Source organism: Ranitomeya variabilis, chromosome 2 (assembly GCF_051348905.1).
Source record: "Ranitomeya variabilis isolate aRanVar5 chromosome 2, aRanVar5.hap1, whole genome shotgun sequence".
Taxonomy (NCBI): domain Eukaryota; kingdom Metazoa; phylum Chordata; class Amphibia; order Anura; family Dendrobatidae; genus Ranitomeya; species Ranitomeya variabilis.
Window position 1 is genome coordinate 884,360,112 of NC_135233.1, and position 15,792 is coordinate 884,375,903.

General features: G+C 42.3%; 1 protein-coding gene across 26 annotated transcripts in view; it reads left to right on the forward strand.

Moving 5' to 3' along the window:
* DLG1 (discs large MAGUK scaffold protein 1) overlaps positions 1-15,792 on the forward strand; it is a 389,579-nt gene that overhangs the window by 313,446 nt on the left and 60,341 nt on the right. For 14 of the 26 annotated variants that reach the window (XM_077290376.1, XM_077290381.1, XM_077290384.1 and 11 more), the window contains one exon: positions 6,319-6,352. In XM_077290376.1, the coding sequence (XP_077146491.1) occupies positions 6,319-6,352 (34 nt within the window). Of the gene's footprint in view, positions 1-5,760; positions 5,861-6,318; positions 6,353-15,792 lie in introns of all 26 variants that reach the window. The other 12 variants (XM_077290372.1, XM_077290374.1, XM_077290377.1 and 9 more) reach the window with 2 other exon arrangements.

Genomic DNA, 15,792 nt, shown 5'->3' on the forward strand with positions numbered 1-15,792 from the left:
AGAGGACAGTGTGACCTATCATCACGAACGTTCACAATACCACCATGTAAAAGATGATACTTTAGTCCCAATTAGTCAAAAAATACAAAATTTTTATTGTTTAAAATTTACAAACCTAAGTGAAAGGGAATGAAAAACATAACCATAACCCTAGAAATGCTGTGCACAAAATAAGGGAGCACGCCTCCCTGGGCATCTATCTGGGTCTATAATACTAGTAGCTGGCCTCTCTCAATCATACTACATTTACCAATATATCAACAAAGCCAGTCCTCTGTAAATCACCATTACCCATCATGATCACACCTCAACATGGCTGAGCTTAATATATTACCTTTAGAATAATGTGGTCCGGATGTCCAGGGAGCGTGCGTGCGTGCACGTAAGTACAATCTAATATATAAAGCTGAATGTGTGTGTGTGTGTATGTATGTATGTATGTATGTATGTCCGGGATTGGCATCTGAACCGTAGCAGCTACAGCCACAAAATTTTGCACAGTCACACGTCTGGACCCCGAGAGCGTCATAGGCTATGTTGTGAGGTGAAATTTTAACCCCGCGCTTTCCAATTCACCAAACAATTTTGCCCCTATCTACATAATGGGGAAAAAGTGAAAGGAAAAGTGTTGGAGGCGTCGCAGCTACAGGCACAAAATTTTGCACAGTCACACGTCTGGACCCTGAGAGCGTCAAAGCTATATTGTGAGGTGAAATTTTAACCCCGCGCTTTCCAAGTCACCAAACAATTTTGCCCCTATCTACATAATGGGGAAAAAATGAAAGGAAAAGTGTTGGAGGCAAATTAACAGCTGCCAGATGTGAACAAGGGGGACTTAAAGAATGACAGCGATGGCACCAAAGAGTATATACTGTACAGTTGCTAAGGTGGGGCCCCAACATGGGATAATCACACCACCACGGGGATATGAACACACACACAAAATGCGCCACACACTACCACGTGCTCGAACACATATACCACCCTCAGTGCACATTTCACCACACATACACCAACCTCGCCACATAAAAGTAGAAACACAAAAGTCGCCGCTCAAAACTCGCCACGCGCAAAACTCTCCACATGCAAAACTCGCCACACGTGCAAAACTCGCCACACGCAAAACTTGCACACGCAGAAAAATTGCCACACGCAGAAAAATTGCCACATGCACAAAAGTTGCAACACATGCAAAAGTTGCCTCACACAAAACTTGCACATACTCAAAAGGCACCACACATAAAACTCGCCACGCGCAAAACTCGCCATGCGCAAAACTTGCTGCACACAACTTGCTACACTAACCTGTCACATGCAACTCGACACACAAAAAGTTGCTACACGCATGTCGCCACACAAAACTCATCTCACAAAAGTCCCTACATGCATGTCGCCACACGCAACTCAACACACACAACTTGACACACGAAACTCGCCCTAAAACACACACAAGTCTGGTATCCTTCAAAAATAAAAATCTGATTAATAAGCAGACAAACTACAAGAGCAACAAATGTACCATATAGGAATCCGGCAGCTGTCAGTCACATGACCAGTCTATTATGTGTATGTGTGAGCTAATATATACTGCCAGGGGGTGGGCTTACTGTTGGCTGGGGATTTATCAGGCTGCCATTTTAGCTTACAAATACTGAGGTAAAAATACTGACCAAATAACGTGTGAACGAGGGCTAATACAGGAGGAGATGGCATACAGCTATATACTATATACAGGAGATGACACACAGGTATATACTATTTACAGGGGAGATGACACACAGGTATATACTATATACAGGAGGAGATGACACACAGATATATACTATATACAGGAGAGATGACACACAGGTATATACTATATAGAGGAGGAGATGACATACAGGTACATACTACATACAGGAGGAGATGACATACAGGTATATACTATATACAGGAGGAGATGACACACAGGTATATACTATATACAGGAGCAGATTACCTACAGGTATATAGTATATACAGGAGGAGATGACACAGGTATATGCTATGTATAGGAGGAGATGACATACAGGTATATACTATATACAGGAGATGACACACAGATATATACTATATATAGGTGAGATGACACACAGGTATATACTATATACAGGAGATTACATACAGGTATATCTAATATATAAAGCTGAATGTGTGTATGTATGTATGTGTGTATGTCCGGGATTGGCATCTGTACCGTCGCAGCTACAGCCACAAAATTTTGCACAGTCACACGTCTGGACCCCGAGAGCGTCATAGGCTATGTTGTGAGGTGAAATTTTAACCCCGCGCGTTCCAATTCACCAAACAATTTTGCTCCTATCTACATAATGGGGAAAAAGTGAAGGGAAAAGTGTTGGAGGAAAATTGACAGCTGCCAGATGTGAACAATGAGGACTTAAAGAATGAGAGCGATGGCGACAAAGAGTATATACCGTACAGTTGCTAAGGTGGGGCCCCGACATGGGATACTCACCACACACGGGGATATGAACACAAACACAAAATGCGCCACACACTACCACGTGCTTGAACACATATACCACCCTCAGCACACATTTCACCACACACACACACCAACCTCGCCACATAAAAGTCGAAACACAAAAGTCACCACTCAAAACTCGCTACATGCAAAACTCGCCATATGCAAAACTAGGCTCACGCAAAACTCGCCACACGTGCAAAACTCACCTCATGGAAAACTCACCTCATGCAAAACTTGCACACACAGAAAAATTGCCACATGTACAAAAGTTGCACCACATGCAAAAGTTGCCTCACACAAAACTTGCACATACTCAAAATGCACCACACATAAAACTCGCCACGCGCAAAACTCGCCATGCACAAATCTTGCTGCACACAACTTGCTACACTAACCTGTCACATGCAACTCAACACACAAAATGTTGCTACACGCATGTCGCCACACAAAACTCATCTCACAAAAGTCGCTACATGCATGTCGCCACACGCAACTCAACACACACAACTTGACACATAAAACTCGCCCTAAAACACACACAAGTCTGGTATTGTCCTTCAAAAATAAAAATCTGATTAATAAGCAAACTACAAGAGCAACAAATGTACCATATAGGAAATACGGCAGCTGTCAGTCACATGACCTGTCTATTATGTGTATGTGTGAGCTAATATATACTGCCAGGGGGGAGGGCTTCCTGTTGGCTGGGGATTTATCAGGCTGCCAATAGCAACCAATCACAGCTCAGCTTCTATTTTGCTACAGTTAATTAACCTGAGCTCTGATTGGTTAATATAGGCAACAAAGACATTCTCAGTATAACAAAGCTAATATATGTTGTGAAATGCTTCTATTTGCTTAGTTTTTGCCTTTTAATAATTACATTTCTATCTATTTGTTTTGTGGTTTTTGTGTGCAGAATAAATTTTTGTTAACACATTCTATTTTGCTAACAGCAGTCATTAACCCGGGCGAAGCCGGGTAGTACAGCTAGTATTCTATAAGTGTGTTCATTGCTTGCAGCATGACCCCTTTGTTTGCAAATTGAAAAATAGACCTTTCTTCTCCATAAGTTGCATGATGGTGATTAAAACCCTCACAAGAGGCACTGAGTTTGGAATTGAGCAAAGGGTTATTCAAAAAAAGTTATACCTCATCCAAGTGGTTGGACCACCCAGCAATTGGCAAGTTATCCCCAAAATCGGGGCCGTGGAACCCCAAGAACAGGGTTCTGCAGTCCCATCTTAAATGAAGCTAAGGAGCGCATGCTTGAACTCTGCCCATGAATTCCCTTTGGGACTGACAGACAAAGTGGAGTGCTGTATTCTATTCCCAGCAGACCAATGAACAATTAATGGAGCATAATCCGAGCTTGCATTCCTCTGCTGTGTTCAAGACTGAGCTCTGTTCTCGATTGAATCCTCAGCAATCAGTAAGTTATCCCCTAACTTAGTGATAGAAAATAACTCAAATAATTATTCTTCCAAAAAATTAGTAATCCCCTAAAGTGAAACATTTTTTTGGAATTTGTATATTCTCCCCATGTTTGTGTAGGATTCCTCCATTTGCCTATCACACTCCAAAAAAACATACTGATAGGATCATTATGGAATATTGATTGTTGGTCCCCAATGGGCACAGGGATTATTGTCAATATCTGTACAGTGCTGTGTAATATGTTGGCGCTGGTTACATGAATACAGTTCTAAAATAAGCAGCACTGGCTTTCTGGGTGTCACTATTCATGTCCAGGTGTATGTAACAATGCTAATGTTTAGAGGCAGAACAACAGAAGCCAAAGTAAGCTTGACACTGAAAGAGCCACAACACAAGAAGCATCATCTAGCAGCCATCACTTTTCTTCTCTGTTCGTTATTGGCCAATAAAGACCCTCATCACTCAGAAACCAGAAACACCCTATTGTACGGACACACACCATGTGAAGCAATGTAGGTAGGAAATAATCTGAGTATCTCGGGCGTGTTCGAGTCCCCACAGCTACATGATTCGCGGCTGTTCGATGGCTGCAACACGTGCAGGGATACCCTAACAAACAGGCAATCCCTGCATGTGTTGCGACTGTCTAACAGCCACGAATCATGCAGCCACAGAGACCCAAACATATTACTTGAGCATGCCCGAGATACTTGGATAACACCTGATCATGCTCGCATAACACGATATCAAGAGCACGCTCGCTCATCACTATTAATTAACATAGGCATTACCGATCATTGTGCATCCGGTTGCTATAGCTTACATTACATCTGATCTCATAGCTTTAGTTGTCATCACCGCTTACCTGTGTATGTTCACGATCTGTAGTGGTGCCAGGCGAGGGGACCTTACATTTACAGTCACCTACCACTAACTGTTCACTGATGCATTATCTTATGCTTCTTTCCCACCTTCCTTATGGGATTCCTGATGGCTTTACACTTTGATATCACTATTGTGTAACTTGTGGTGAACTAACACAGCTCTCCAGTAACTGCCCGTATACTTCCTATCTTTGTTTTGTCTTATTCCTTTTTTTTCTGTTGATGGATAGACCAGATCAATATACTTGTCGTTTAAAAATTAATGGGATCATTGCAATGGAACAATCAGGAGTGTTGGCACCCTACAGCCTTCAGTTATTGAACCCTTACTGTAACCTTATCCAGTTGTCTCCAGACCTTCCAAACAAAACTCCATCTTCCATGGAAGTACTGGGTTGAGTTAACTCATGCCAGATAATGGTGTTAAATAGTTATGTTTCACCGATACTTCCTGTCTTTACATTCTGGTAAGCCTGCATCCACTGATGACACAAGTCATACAAAGAAACAAAAATGTTTATTACATATAAAAAAAAAAAAAACTTAGGAAAAGTGAATGTTGATAATGTTGCATAAATGACATGTAGGCCATGTAATGAGGTGGCCAGCTAAAAATTATTATAAAACATCCCAAACACAATTAATGAAGAAATAATTAGTTTTTTTTGTTGTTGTTTTTTTTCTTTTGGGGGGGTTAATTTGTTTTTTTAAGGTCGACATTTTGAATTTGAGATGTAGTTTACTGACTCCTTTTGAGTTCCTAAATGCTATCCATACTGGATATGTGTTGTTCATTGCAATATTTTTGTGATACCCTTGAGTTTTAAGCTACATGTTATCGAACCATTGGTCAGCATCCACAGTTCTGCTAGGGTGGGGCAATTGTACACATGGACATTAGACATCCTTTGTTTTGCCCCTCCTTTTCTTCAGCAGTCATTCAATGACAAGCGTAAAAAGAACCTCTTTTCCCGAAAATTCCCATTCTACAAGAACAAGGACCAGAGTGAGATGGAAACCAGTGATGTTGACCGTAAGTATGTGATATAATGGGCCAAGCTGGAGAAAGATTTGCTAGCCTGTATTAGGGTGTTACAAATGAGGCATTTTCAAGAACAGTATTTGGTGTTTGATTTCAGCAGAAGATTACCTTAAAGTTTCAGGGCATGCTGGGAATATTGGTGAATGACTCTTCTAACTGCATAAAGTAACAGGTTTCTTGGCTCTTTCTCTAAAGCATGCACTGTATCATATAAGGTAATAACGATCAGGCAAAGTAGTAACCAATATATGTAAAGATTTACGTTCAGGTATCATATTTAAAATGCTTTGAACCTTTGAAGTAATGAGGCAAATTGTTTTGGATTTTTACGGTACCTTTTCCTGAACTTGGGAATGCCTTTTTTATGTAGCGCCATTTGTGTATATTTTACTGACAAGTGTTTTCTCTGTGATTATTTCTTTATTTTTGTTTGCTCTCTGGGACTACAGGAGGTCCCTGACGACATGGGATCAAAAGGCCTGAGTAAGTGACAGAAAAATCACCACCTGAGTTTTAATTCCTAAAATTTAATCAATTTTCTCTCTTTGGAAAGGATTCTGTTATTCCTTTTTAAAAAGAGTAACATAATTTTCAGAGTGGTCCTTCATCTTCTCTTAAAGGGAAGGTGCCATCAAAAAAAATTTTTTTCCAGCAATTGAAAAATTGTAAAGAATTAATGTTTACATTTTCTTAAAAAATATTTTCATTTGTTTATAATTTAGTAAAATATGAAAAATAATTTTAAAAGGTTTGGCATTTCCACTTTTAAACACTAGGGGGAGCAGCTACTGAAATTTGACAAAAACCTAGTGTACAACTAGCTCACATTACAGCACTGCAGTAATTATGGGCGGAGTCTGCTGACGTGTGTGATGTCTCCTCTCCTCCCCTTCTGGGTGTTTGCTAAGGGATAAGAGAGGATGAGATTCAGGAACACAGTGAGCAGCCATTTTGTTGGTGACTGCAGAGTAAGGCTGCCGTCACACTAGCAGTATTTGGTCAGTATTTTACCTCAGTATTTGTAAGCCAAAACCAGGAGTGGAACAATTAGAGGAAAAGTATAATAGAAACATATGCACCACTTCTGCATTTATCACCCACTCCTGGTTTTGGCTTACAAATACTGATGTAAAATACTGACCAAATACTGAACGTGTGATGGCAGCCTTATACTGACAAGTAGACAGTCACCGAGGATGGCAGGCAGCAAGGATTCTGGGAGATATATGGTGGCGGGAGCAGGGTGACAGCAGCACAGAGTATTTCAGGAGAGCAATGTGCTGGTCTATGGGGGCACCATGTTCAGTGCGCAGAGCAGCCAGGGATTGTACATAGAGCGCTGTCTTTTATACACATGGATGGACCGTCTGCTCCACAGAAATCCAGGAAACATTTCTGCGGATTGATGGCCTGTTCTGATCCAGACATTGCATGCAAAGACCCTATTCCCCTCCTCAGATCCTGTCTTCTCCATCCTGTCCTGGCGATGTGTGAAAGTGAGACGACAGGCGAAGTACGGGGTGACGCTGGGAAGGAAATGTAGCCATATAGTAACGATAAAAATGAGACCCCTCTCTTCAGCTGCCTCACCAGCCCTGACTGCACCTAACTGGAGGTCATGCTGCCCCCTCTGTTACCCCAGACCCGCGTGCAGGTGCTCAACCAGAACCACCATAGAATGGGTCCGCTTTCTGAAGATAATACTGCCATAGTGTTCTCACATAATGCCACCATATAGATCACACATAATACCGCCATATAGATCACACATAAAACCACCATATAATTCTCACATAATACTGCCACATAGATAGATCACACATAATCCCACAATATAGTTCTCATATAATCCCGTCATATAGTTCTTATATTATTGCACCATACTGATCAAACATAATACAACCATACATATCACATATAATACTGTCATATAGATCACACATAATGCCATCATACAGGTCACACATAATAATTAGCGGCATCAAGTGTGGTCTATATGGCAGTGCTATGTTAAAAATATACATTATATGGTGGCATCATGTGTGATCTATATGGCAGTTTTATGTAATAAATATATCCAGCAATATTATGTTTGATCTATATGGCAGCATTATGTAAAAAATATATATGGCAACATTACGTACGGTCCATATTACAGTATTATGTAATAGATATATCTGGCGGCACTATGTATGACCTATATGGCAGTACTATGTAATAAATATATGTGGAGGTAAAATGTGTGGTCTTTATGAGTATTATGTTATAAAATATATATGGCGGCATTATGTATGACCTATATGGCAGTATTATGTAATAAATATATTTGGTGGTATATTTATTATGCAAAGGCAGGAAAGTTGTGAGCTATGCCCTTCTGTGACCCCCACAATTATTATATTTATTTATTTATTTTTTTATTTTTTTTTTTGGGGGGGGGGGGCAACTAGACCATATGCTTTGTCGCCCTATGATTTGTATGTACGCCCTTGGTGACGATCCTCACAGCTTGTCCTGAAAGACACGAGGCTTGCGGTGTCAGTGAGATTGAGGTGGGTTTCAGGGAGCACGAGATGGGTGTCAGGGAGTATGGGGTGGGTATCAGGGGGCATGGGGTGAGTGTCAGTGAGTATGGGGTGGGTATCAGGGGGCATGGGGTGAGTGTCAGGGAGTATGGGGTGGGTGTCAGGGGGGCATGGGGTGAGTGTCAGGGAGTATGGGGTGGGTGTCAGGGGGCATGGGGTGGGTGTCAGTGAGCTTAGTGTGGGTGTCAGGGCCCAGCCACAGTCTTTCCTCTTCTGCTCCCTGGATCACTAGTCTCAGACTGCTGCCACCTGCCCTCTGCTCTGGAATGTATAGTAGGAAGATCAGGCAGGAGACCTGAGGAGCTGCAGGACTACAACACTTAGGAGCTCAGTCCTGGCATACTGGGACTTGTAGTGACACAGCAGCTAGAGCTTGCTGAGTGTCATCACCCCCTGGGGTCTGCTTCCTTGTGCCAACCATAGCCCAAGTGTTAGAACAATATTATTGTGCCAACCATAGCCCACCTCTTTACACTGTGCAGACCTTTCACCTGATCCATAGGTGAAGCCCCCAGACTGCTGCCTGCCTGCACACTGATCTTCCTGCACCATGCACAGCAGGCAGCGAAGGGTTAACCATTACTGGCCAGCCTGGGTGCCGCCCCTTGTAACCACCCAGGGATCCCCGGCTGCAGAGAGTTGCTCTATTTTTAGAAACACGGACTCCAGGCTGCACCTACAGTCACTGTGTGAGTGTGATGAGGTGCAACACATCCAGGCTCCAGCCGCAAATCAGTGCTGCACAGAGAAGCAGCAGACATAACGCTCCATGTACAGGGAGACACGCTGCTGCTGCTGGGGGATTTCTGGCCCCTGGACTGAGGGAGGAAGCTTTCAGCAAGACAGTGCAGGTCGGCAGTGATGGCAGCCTGTACTGTAATACTAATTACAGGCTGCGATCACTGCTAGCACTGCAGATACTTACCCCGGACCCTCGCTCCCAGCAGCTTCTCCCCAACATCTTCGTCATCTCAGCCCACAGCAAACAAAATGGCCGCGATCTCCTCTCACAGCTGTGACGTAGAAGCTCAGTGGGCGTGGCCAAGTCACAGCTGTGAGGCAGGAGATGGGGTCGGAGCCCGACTGCAGGCTCCTATGTACATGGCTGCCGTAAGTGAGGAGTGCAAGTGTCGTGCCCAGACACTTACACCCACACTAATGAAAATGGCGGCCTCCAGTGGTGAAAGTAAAAGGGAATAAATAAAAAAGTATGAAAGTAGTACATTTAGTTTTGTATTAAAAATAATTGATTATATAATCAATAATTATTAATACAAAAATTAAAATCACGGCACCCTCCCTTTAAGTTAAAGGTATTGAAACTTTGAGTAATGAAATCTGGAGATATTTACCGTAATATTTTTTTTAATAAACACCGGGCTGCATTAATTTTATTTTCTTATTAGTGTAATCCAAAAGGTCTGGCTTGGGATGATTAAGAGTTTATTCCATCATTTTGTCTAACCACTTTGATGCTTCAGTTGCTGTCACTTCAGCATTTAAGGGGTTAAGAGGCCACACTCTAAAGTTGCAATGAATCGGCAATGAGTGTTCCCAGGAATTATTTTCCTGACTATTGACCTGTTTAAACAGGCTGCAAATCACCTGTGGAATGTGCAAAACATTTAATCGTCAGGTGAGATTTTTAAGCTTGCTTAAAAACAATCTTTCTCGACAGCTCATCATCCTGTGTAAATATAGCCAGACATTCAGCTGACAACAATTTGATTTTATGTGCACAGATCATATTAAAGAGAACCTGTCACCCCCAAAATCGAAGGTGAGCTAAGCCCACCAGCATCAGGGGCTTATCTACAGCATTCTGGAATGCTGTAGATAAGCCCCCGATGTATCCTGAAAGATGAGAAAAAGAGGTTAGATTATACTCACCCAGGGGCGGTCCGGTTCTGGTCCGATGGGCGTCCCGGTCCGGGGCCTCCCATCTTCTTACGATGACGTCCTCTTCTTCTCTTCATGCGCAGGCGTACTTTGTCTGCCCTGTTGAGAGCAGAGCGAAGTACTGCAGTGCACAGGCGCCGGGAAAGGTCAGAGAGCCCCAGCACCTGCGCACTGCAGTACTTTGCTCTGCCCTCAACAGGGCAGACAAAGTACGCCTGCGCCGGAGCCGCAGCGTGAAGACAAGAAGAGGACGTCATCGTAAGAAGATAGGAGGCGCCGGACCGGACCGTGACGCCCATCGGACCAGAACCGGACCGGGACCGCCCCTCGGTAAGTATAATCTAACCTCTTTTTCTCATCTTTCAGGATACATCGGGGGCTTATCTACAGCATTCCAGAATGCTGTAGATAAGCCCCTGATGCTGGTGGGATTACCTCACCTTCGATTTTGGGGGTGACAGGTTCCCTTTAATGATCGTTCTGTCCACATAAAAATGCAGTTGGCCTGGGTTAACAGCTGAAAGGCTTACGTGTAGCCAATCGGTGGTCATAATCTGCCAGTGTTTATACACTTAAGGGTTGTCAGCAAAGCAACCACATGTCATAAACATGGGTCCTCTATGGCCAGAGCAGACTGACTGCCGCTCTGGTGGTCCCTGCTTTTCCTGTGTTACTTGGCCTGCCAAATATGCAATTCTATATTGCTCCTCCATGACTGAATGAAACTTCCAAGAGCTGGAACCATAAAGATGATCTGAGCATTTGGTGGCTATCTTTAGAAAAGGGGTTGTCTTTTTGAGAAAATAATTTAAAAAGTAGGTAAATGAGCCTAATATACTGAACATTTTCTAATATTTGTAGCATTTCTCCTATTTGATGCTTTGGCTGGAATTTATATTCCTCCTACCCTTGATGTAAAATATTTGGATATGTTTGTTTATGCAGTGGTTACATACTAGTCACTGGCTGTAGTGATCTTGTGCCATCTACCTTGGCATGACTCTTGAATCCAGTGATTGGCTGCAGCAGTTTCAATCTATAGTTGTCACTTCACTGCTGCTGCAATGTCAAAAAAGGCCAGAGGAACATCTGAGAGGCAGCTGCTGGATAAAAAAGGGGTATGTAAGGATATGTGCATACGCTTAGTATTTGCAGCAGAAAACGCTTCTGCTAATACTGATGTGTTGGCAGGAAAAATGCATAAAAAATTTTTTGCATGCTTTTTTATTCATTTTTTTTCCATTCTTTAGTAAGGGTGAAATCTGCAACAAAAACTCTGAAAGAATTGACATCCTGCAGATTTAAATCTGTATCAAACCTGCAAGGAAAAAATCTGCAACGTATGAGTCTCCAGGAATCGCACTCACTTGGCTGATACTAGGAGATCCTTCAGTTTTTGTGGCAAAACTGTGCAGAAAACGCGGGACAAAAACCTCACGTGTGCACAGACCCTGAGGCCGATTTCCTACTTTTACACAGAGAAAGTTTATGAACTAAAAATAAATAGATAATCCTATAAAATAACTTTAACTAATACATGGTAAAATTCATTACATAGGGATGCTATCCCAGTGTGCCCACACTAAAAGGGAGTTTGTATGTGATATAGTGGGCCAAGCTGGAGAAAGGTTTGCTAGCCTGAAGTAGGTGATACAAGTGACGCATTTTCAATAACAGTATTTGGTATTGCAGTAGGTCAGGGATGTGTTATAGGGAAGATATGTAGCACACAAATATGATCAATACTGTTTTTTAGTGTGACAATTATGCAAATTGTCTCTTCAGAGAGGAAGAGAACTAGAACTCTAGTGCCACCTATTGGAAGGTAGCAATCCTACAAGTCAATGTTGACCCTTTAACGAGCCTTGTCACATGACTTAGGATAATAGCTAAACCAGAATCTTAATTTGCAGACACTGTGTTTCAGGGTACTGCCCCTCATCAGTGCAAAGTGGAGATCTGGTTTGGCTGTGTGAGAGGCGTCCGACCGTTATCCAAGAAGTATTGTTTCTCCTTGCGGAGATTGACATGCTAAGCATGCCGAGATGAGGAGACTTAAAGACGCAATGCTCCTCTGGGAAATATGCTAATTAAGCAAATTGTCTCTTCAGAGAGGAAGAGAACTAGAACCCTAGTGCCACCTATTGGAAGGTAGCAATCCTACAAGTCAATGTTGACCCTTTGACTAGCCTTGTCACATAACTTAGGATAATAGTTTATTAGTGTGACAATAAATACATACAGAGGAATCTGTTATTTTATAATATTAGATGCAATATAGGTCTTCCACAAAGGATACATGGCAAAATAATACATTTCTAATAACTGGAGCTTTTCCTTCTAATAACTTATATATGTTCAGTCAAGACATTCCATGAACTGTTGGATTTATTATCGTCATCATAAAACCCCACATTCTTACATTTTATGTCTCTAGTTGTGTTCTGACCTGTGTACTTACATTGTTCCTTATATAAAATAAATATTTGGGATAATTTCAAGTACAAATCATCGCAACGTCCTTTTCCCATGTTGAGTGTGAAGATAGATAGATTTGAGGAAAAGCGCTGCTTTCAGGATTTCATTATGTAACTTTTAGTGGCAGTCATGTTCTGAGTTGTACTAATCAGTACTTTACTCTTAAATCCTGTTTTCCAGTAAATAGAAAATAATTGAGGAGAGAACATAAGGTTACAGTGACATATTTTACAGAAGTCAGGTAGAAAATGCTGGAGATAGTCTGACCAGCTGGTGCCAGTAAATTAAGTATTTGCAGGCAATTGAATGAACTCAAGGCCCTCAGTTAATCTTCGAAATACACATTTAATATCACAACTTCAGGTTTTAGTATTATTCTATTGTCATTTATTTGTCATTTATTTTAAACTGGAAAATTAAATGTAAAATAAATTTCTTATTTATCTACAAAAATATATATTTCATATGTTCAAGAAAGCTTCACAAAATTTCTGACATGATAATTATTTCAGGATTCATTGTCAAGTGCCAGGTCTACATTGCCGTAGAAGTAGAGATGACTGTCTTAGACTCTTCTCATTATGCAGTCCCCACAGTAAAAATAATACATATGAATATATATTTCGCCAAGAGTACCAATCACCCAGCGGCTTCTGTTGCAACACTTTCCCTGCTGGTCTCTATTTCCTGGATCTTCTCGACACACAGGAAATGATCACTCGGCCAATGATCAGCTGCAGCAGTGATCTGCCTTGGCTTGTGATTAGCTGCAGCTGGTCACATGTTCATGTGTGATGTCCTTGCTGCAACAGGAAGTAGAGGCGGGTGTAGCCCTGGGCAAAATGCCAGAAGGGAAGGCTGGTACATAAATGTGGTACCAAGTACATTTTTTGCCCTTCAGGAAATTAAAGGGAATCTGTCATCAGGTTTTTGCCATTTTATCTGACGGCAGCATAATGTAGAGAAATAGACCCCGATTTCAACGATGTGTCACCTGCTGGGCTCCTTGCAGTTTTGATAAATTACATACCGATAGAGAACTATGAAGACTCTGGATCATAGAGTAAAGTTAAAAAATAACAAACTTTATTGGACAGTATCTAAAATACATATAAAACACATACTGGTGAGACATAAATAGTAATCGGATCAAACAAACGGAAGCTCCAGTCTAAAGCGGACCCCCATTCACCATCACAAATTAGATGGCAGATAACCGTGACATAAAATGGCCATAGCAAATTGCTAACTCACTAGTACTGCCACTTAAATACTGGATCCCTAATACAACCATGACCACTACTATGTACAATACTGAAACATCTTATAATGAACCCCATTGTCAGCAGCTAAACCATAAATAGCAGCTGGGATAAGAAGTTACCTCCTGACGAAGCTGCTGTTGCAGTGAAACGCGCGTCGAGGTGCGCCCAGTCGGACACGGTTTCCCCCCCTCCCTGGTTCAACATGACCACAGGTAACTTCTTATCCCAGCTGCTATTTATGGTTTAGCTGCTGACAATGGGGTTCATTATAAGATGTTTCAGTATTGTACATAGTAGTGGTCATGGTTGTATTAGGGATCCAGTATTTAAGTGGCAGTACTAGTGAGTTAGCAATTTGCTATGGCCATTTTATGTCACGGTTATCTGCCATCTAATTTGTGATGGTGAATGGGGGTCCGCTTTAGACTGGAGCTTCCGTTTGTTTGATCCGATTACTATTTATGTCTCACCAGTATGTGTTTTATATGTATTTTAGATACTGTCCAATAAAGTTTGTGATTTTTTAACTTTACTCTATGATCCAGAGTCTTCATAGTTCTCTATCGGTATGTAGTATTCATTTGTGAAGGGATCCAATTATTAGATATGAGGTTATTTTGTTTTGCTCTAGTTTTGATAAATTGTTTTGTCAGCAGGAGATTATCACTAGAGGACTACTAAACCTACTGCCATGTAGTACATGTACATTTTATCACAAAAGTGAGTACCCACCTCTCATTTTTGTAAATAATAACTCGAGTATAAGCCGACCCAAGTATAAGCCGAGGCACCTAATTTTGCCACGGAGAACTGGGTAAGCTTATTGAATCAAGTATAAGCCGGGCATGCATTGTCCCCTCATCTCTATCCTGCTATGCGTGGCTCCCCTCATCCCCGTCCTGTCCTGGTATGCATGGCTCACCCCCGTCCTGTCCTGGTATGCATGGCTCACCCCCGTCCTCTCCTGGTATGTGTGGCTCCCCCCATCCTGTCCTGGTTTGCTATGCGTGGCTTCCCCCCCCCGTCCCATTGTATGCATGGTTCCGGCGGTCCCGTCGTATGCATGGCTCCCCCCGTCCCGTCGTGTGCGTGGCTCCCCCCCACCATCCCGGAATGCATTCTTCCTATTACCAAAAAACATCCTACTCACCCTCCTCCGCGCCGTCGCAGCATATCGTTGGTTCCGGCGCCTGCAGCTCTTCCTGTGCTGAGCAATCATGTGGCACCGCTCATTAAGGTAATGAATATGCACTCCACACCTATGGGAGTGGAGACTTGTGCATATTCATTACCTTAATGAGCGGTGTCACGTGATCGCTAAGCACAGGAAGAGCTGCAGGCGTCTGAACCAACGAGATGCTGTGACGGCGCGGAGGAGGGTGGGTAGGATGTCTTCTGGAAGCCGGTGGCTGCAGCGGTCACAGTGCGCTATAAGCAGCTGCACAGTTACAGCCACAGCCGCTGCTCGCCCTCCACTGCCGTCTTCTGGAACAATGACTCGTGTATAATCTGACGGGGGCATTTTCAGCACAAAAAAAGTGCTGAAAAACGTGGCTTATACACGAGTATATACAGTATATCTTTTCATGGGAAAACACTGAAGATGTGACACTTTGATACAATGTAAAGTAGTCAGTGTACAGCTTGTATAACAGTGTAAATATCATGTGCCCTCTAAATAACTTAACACACAGCC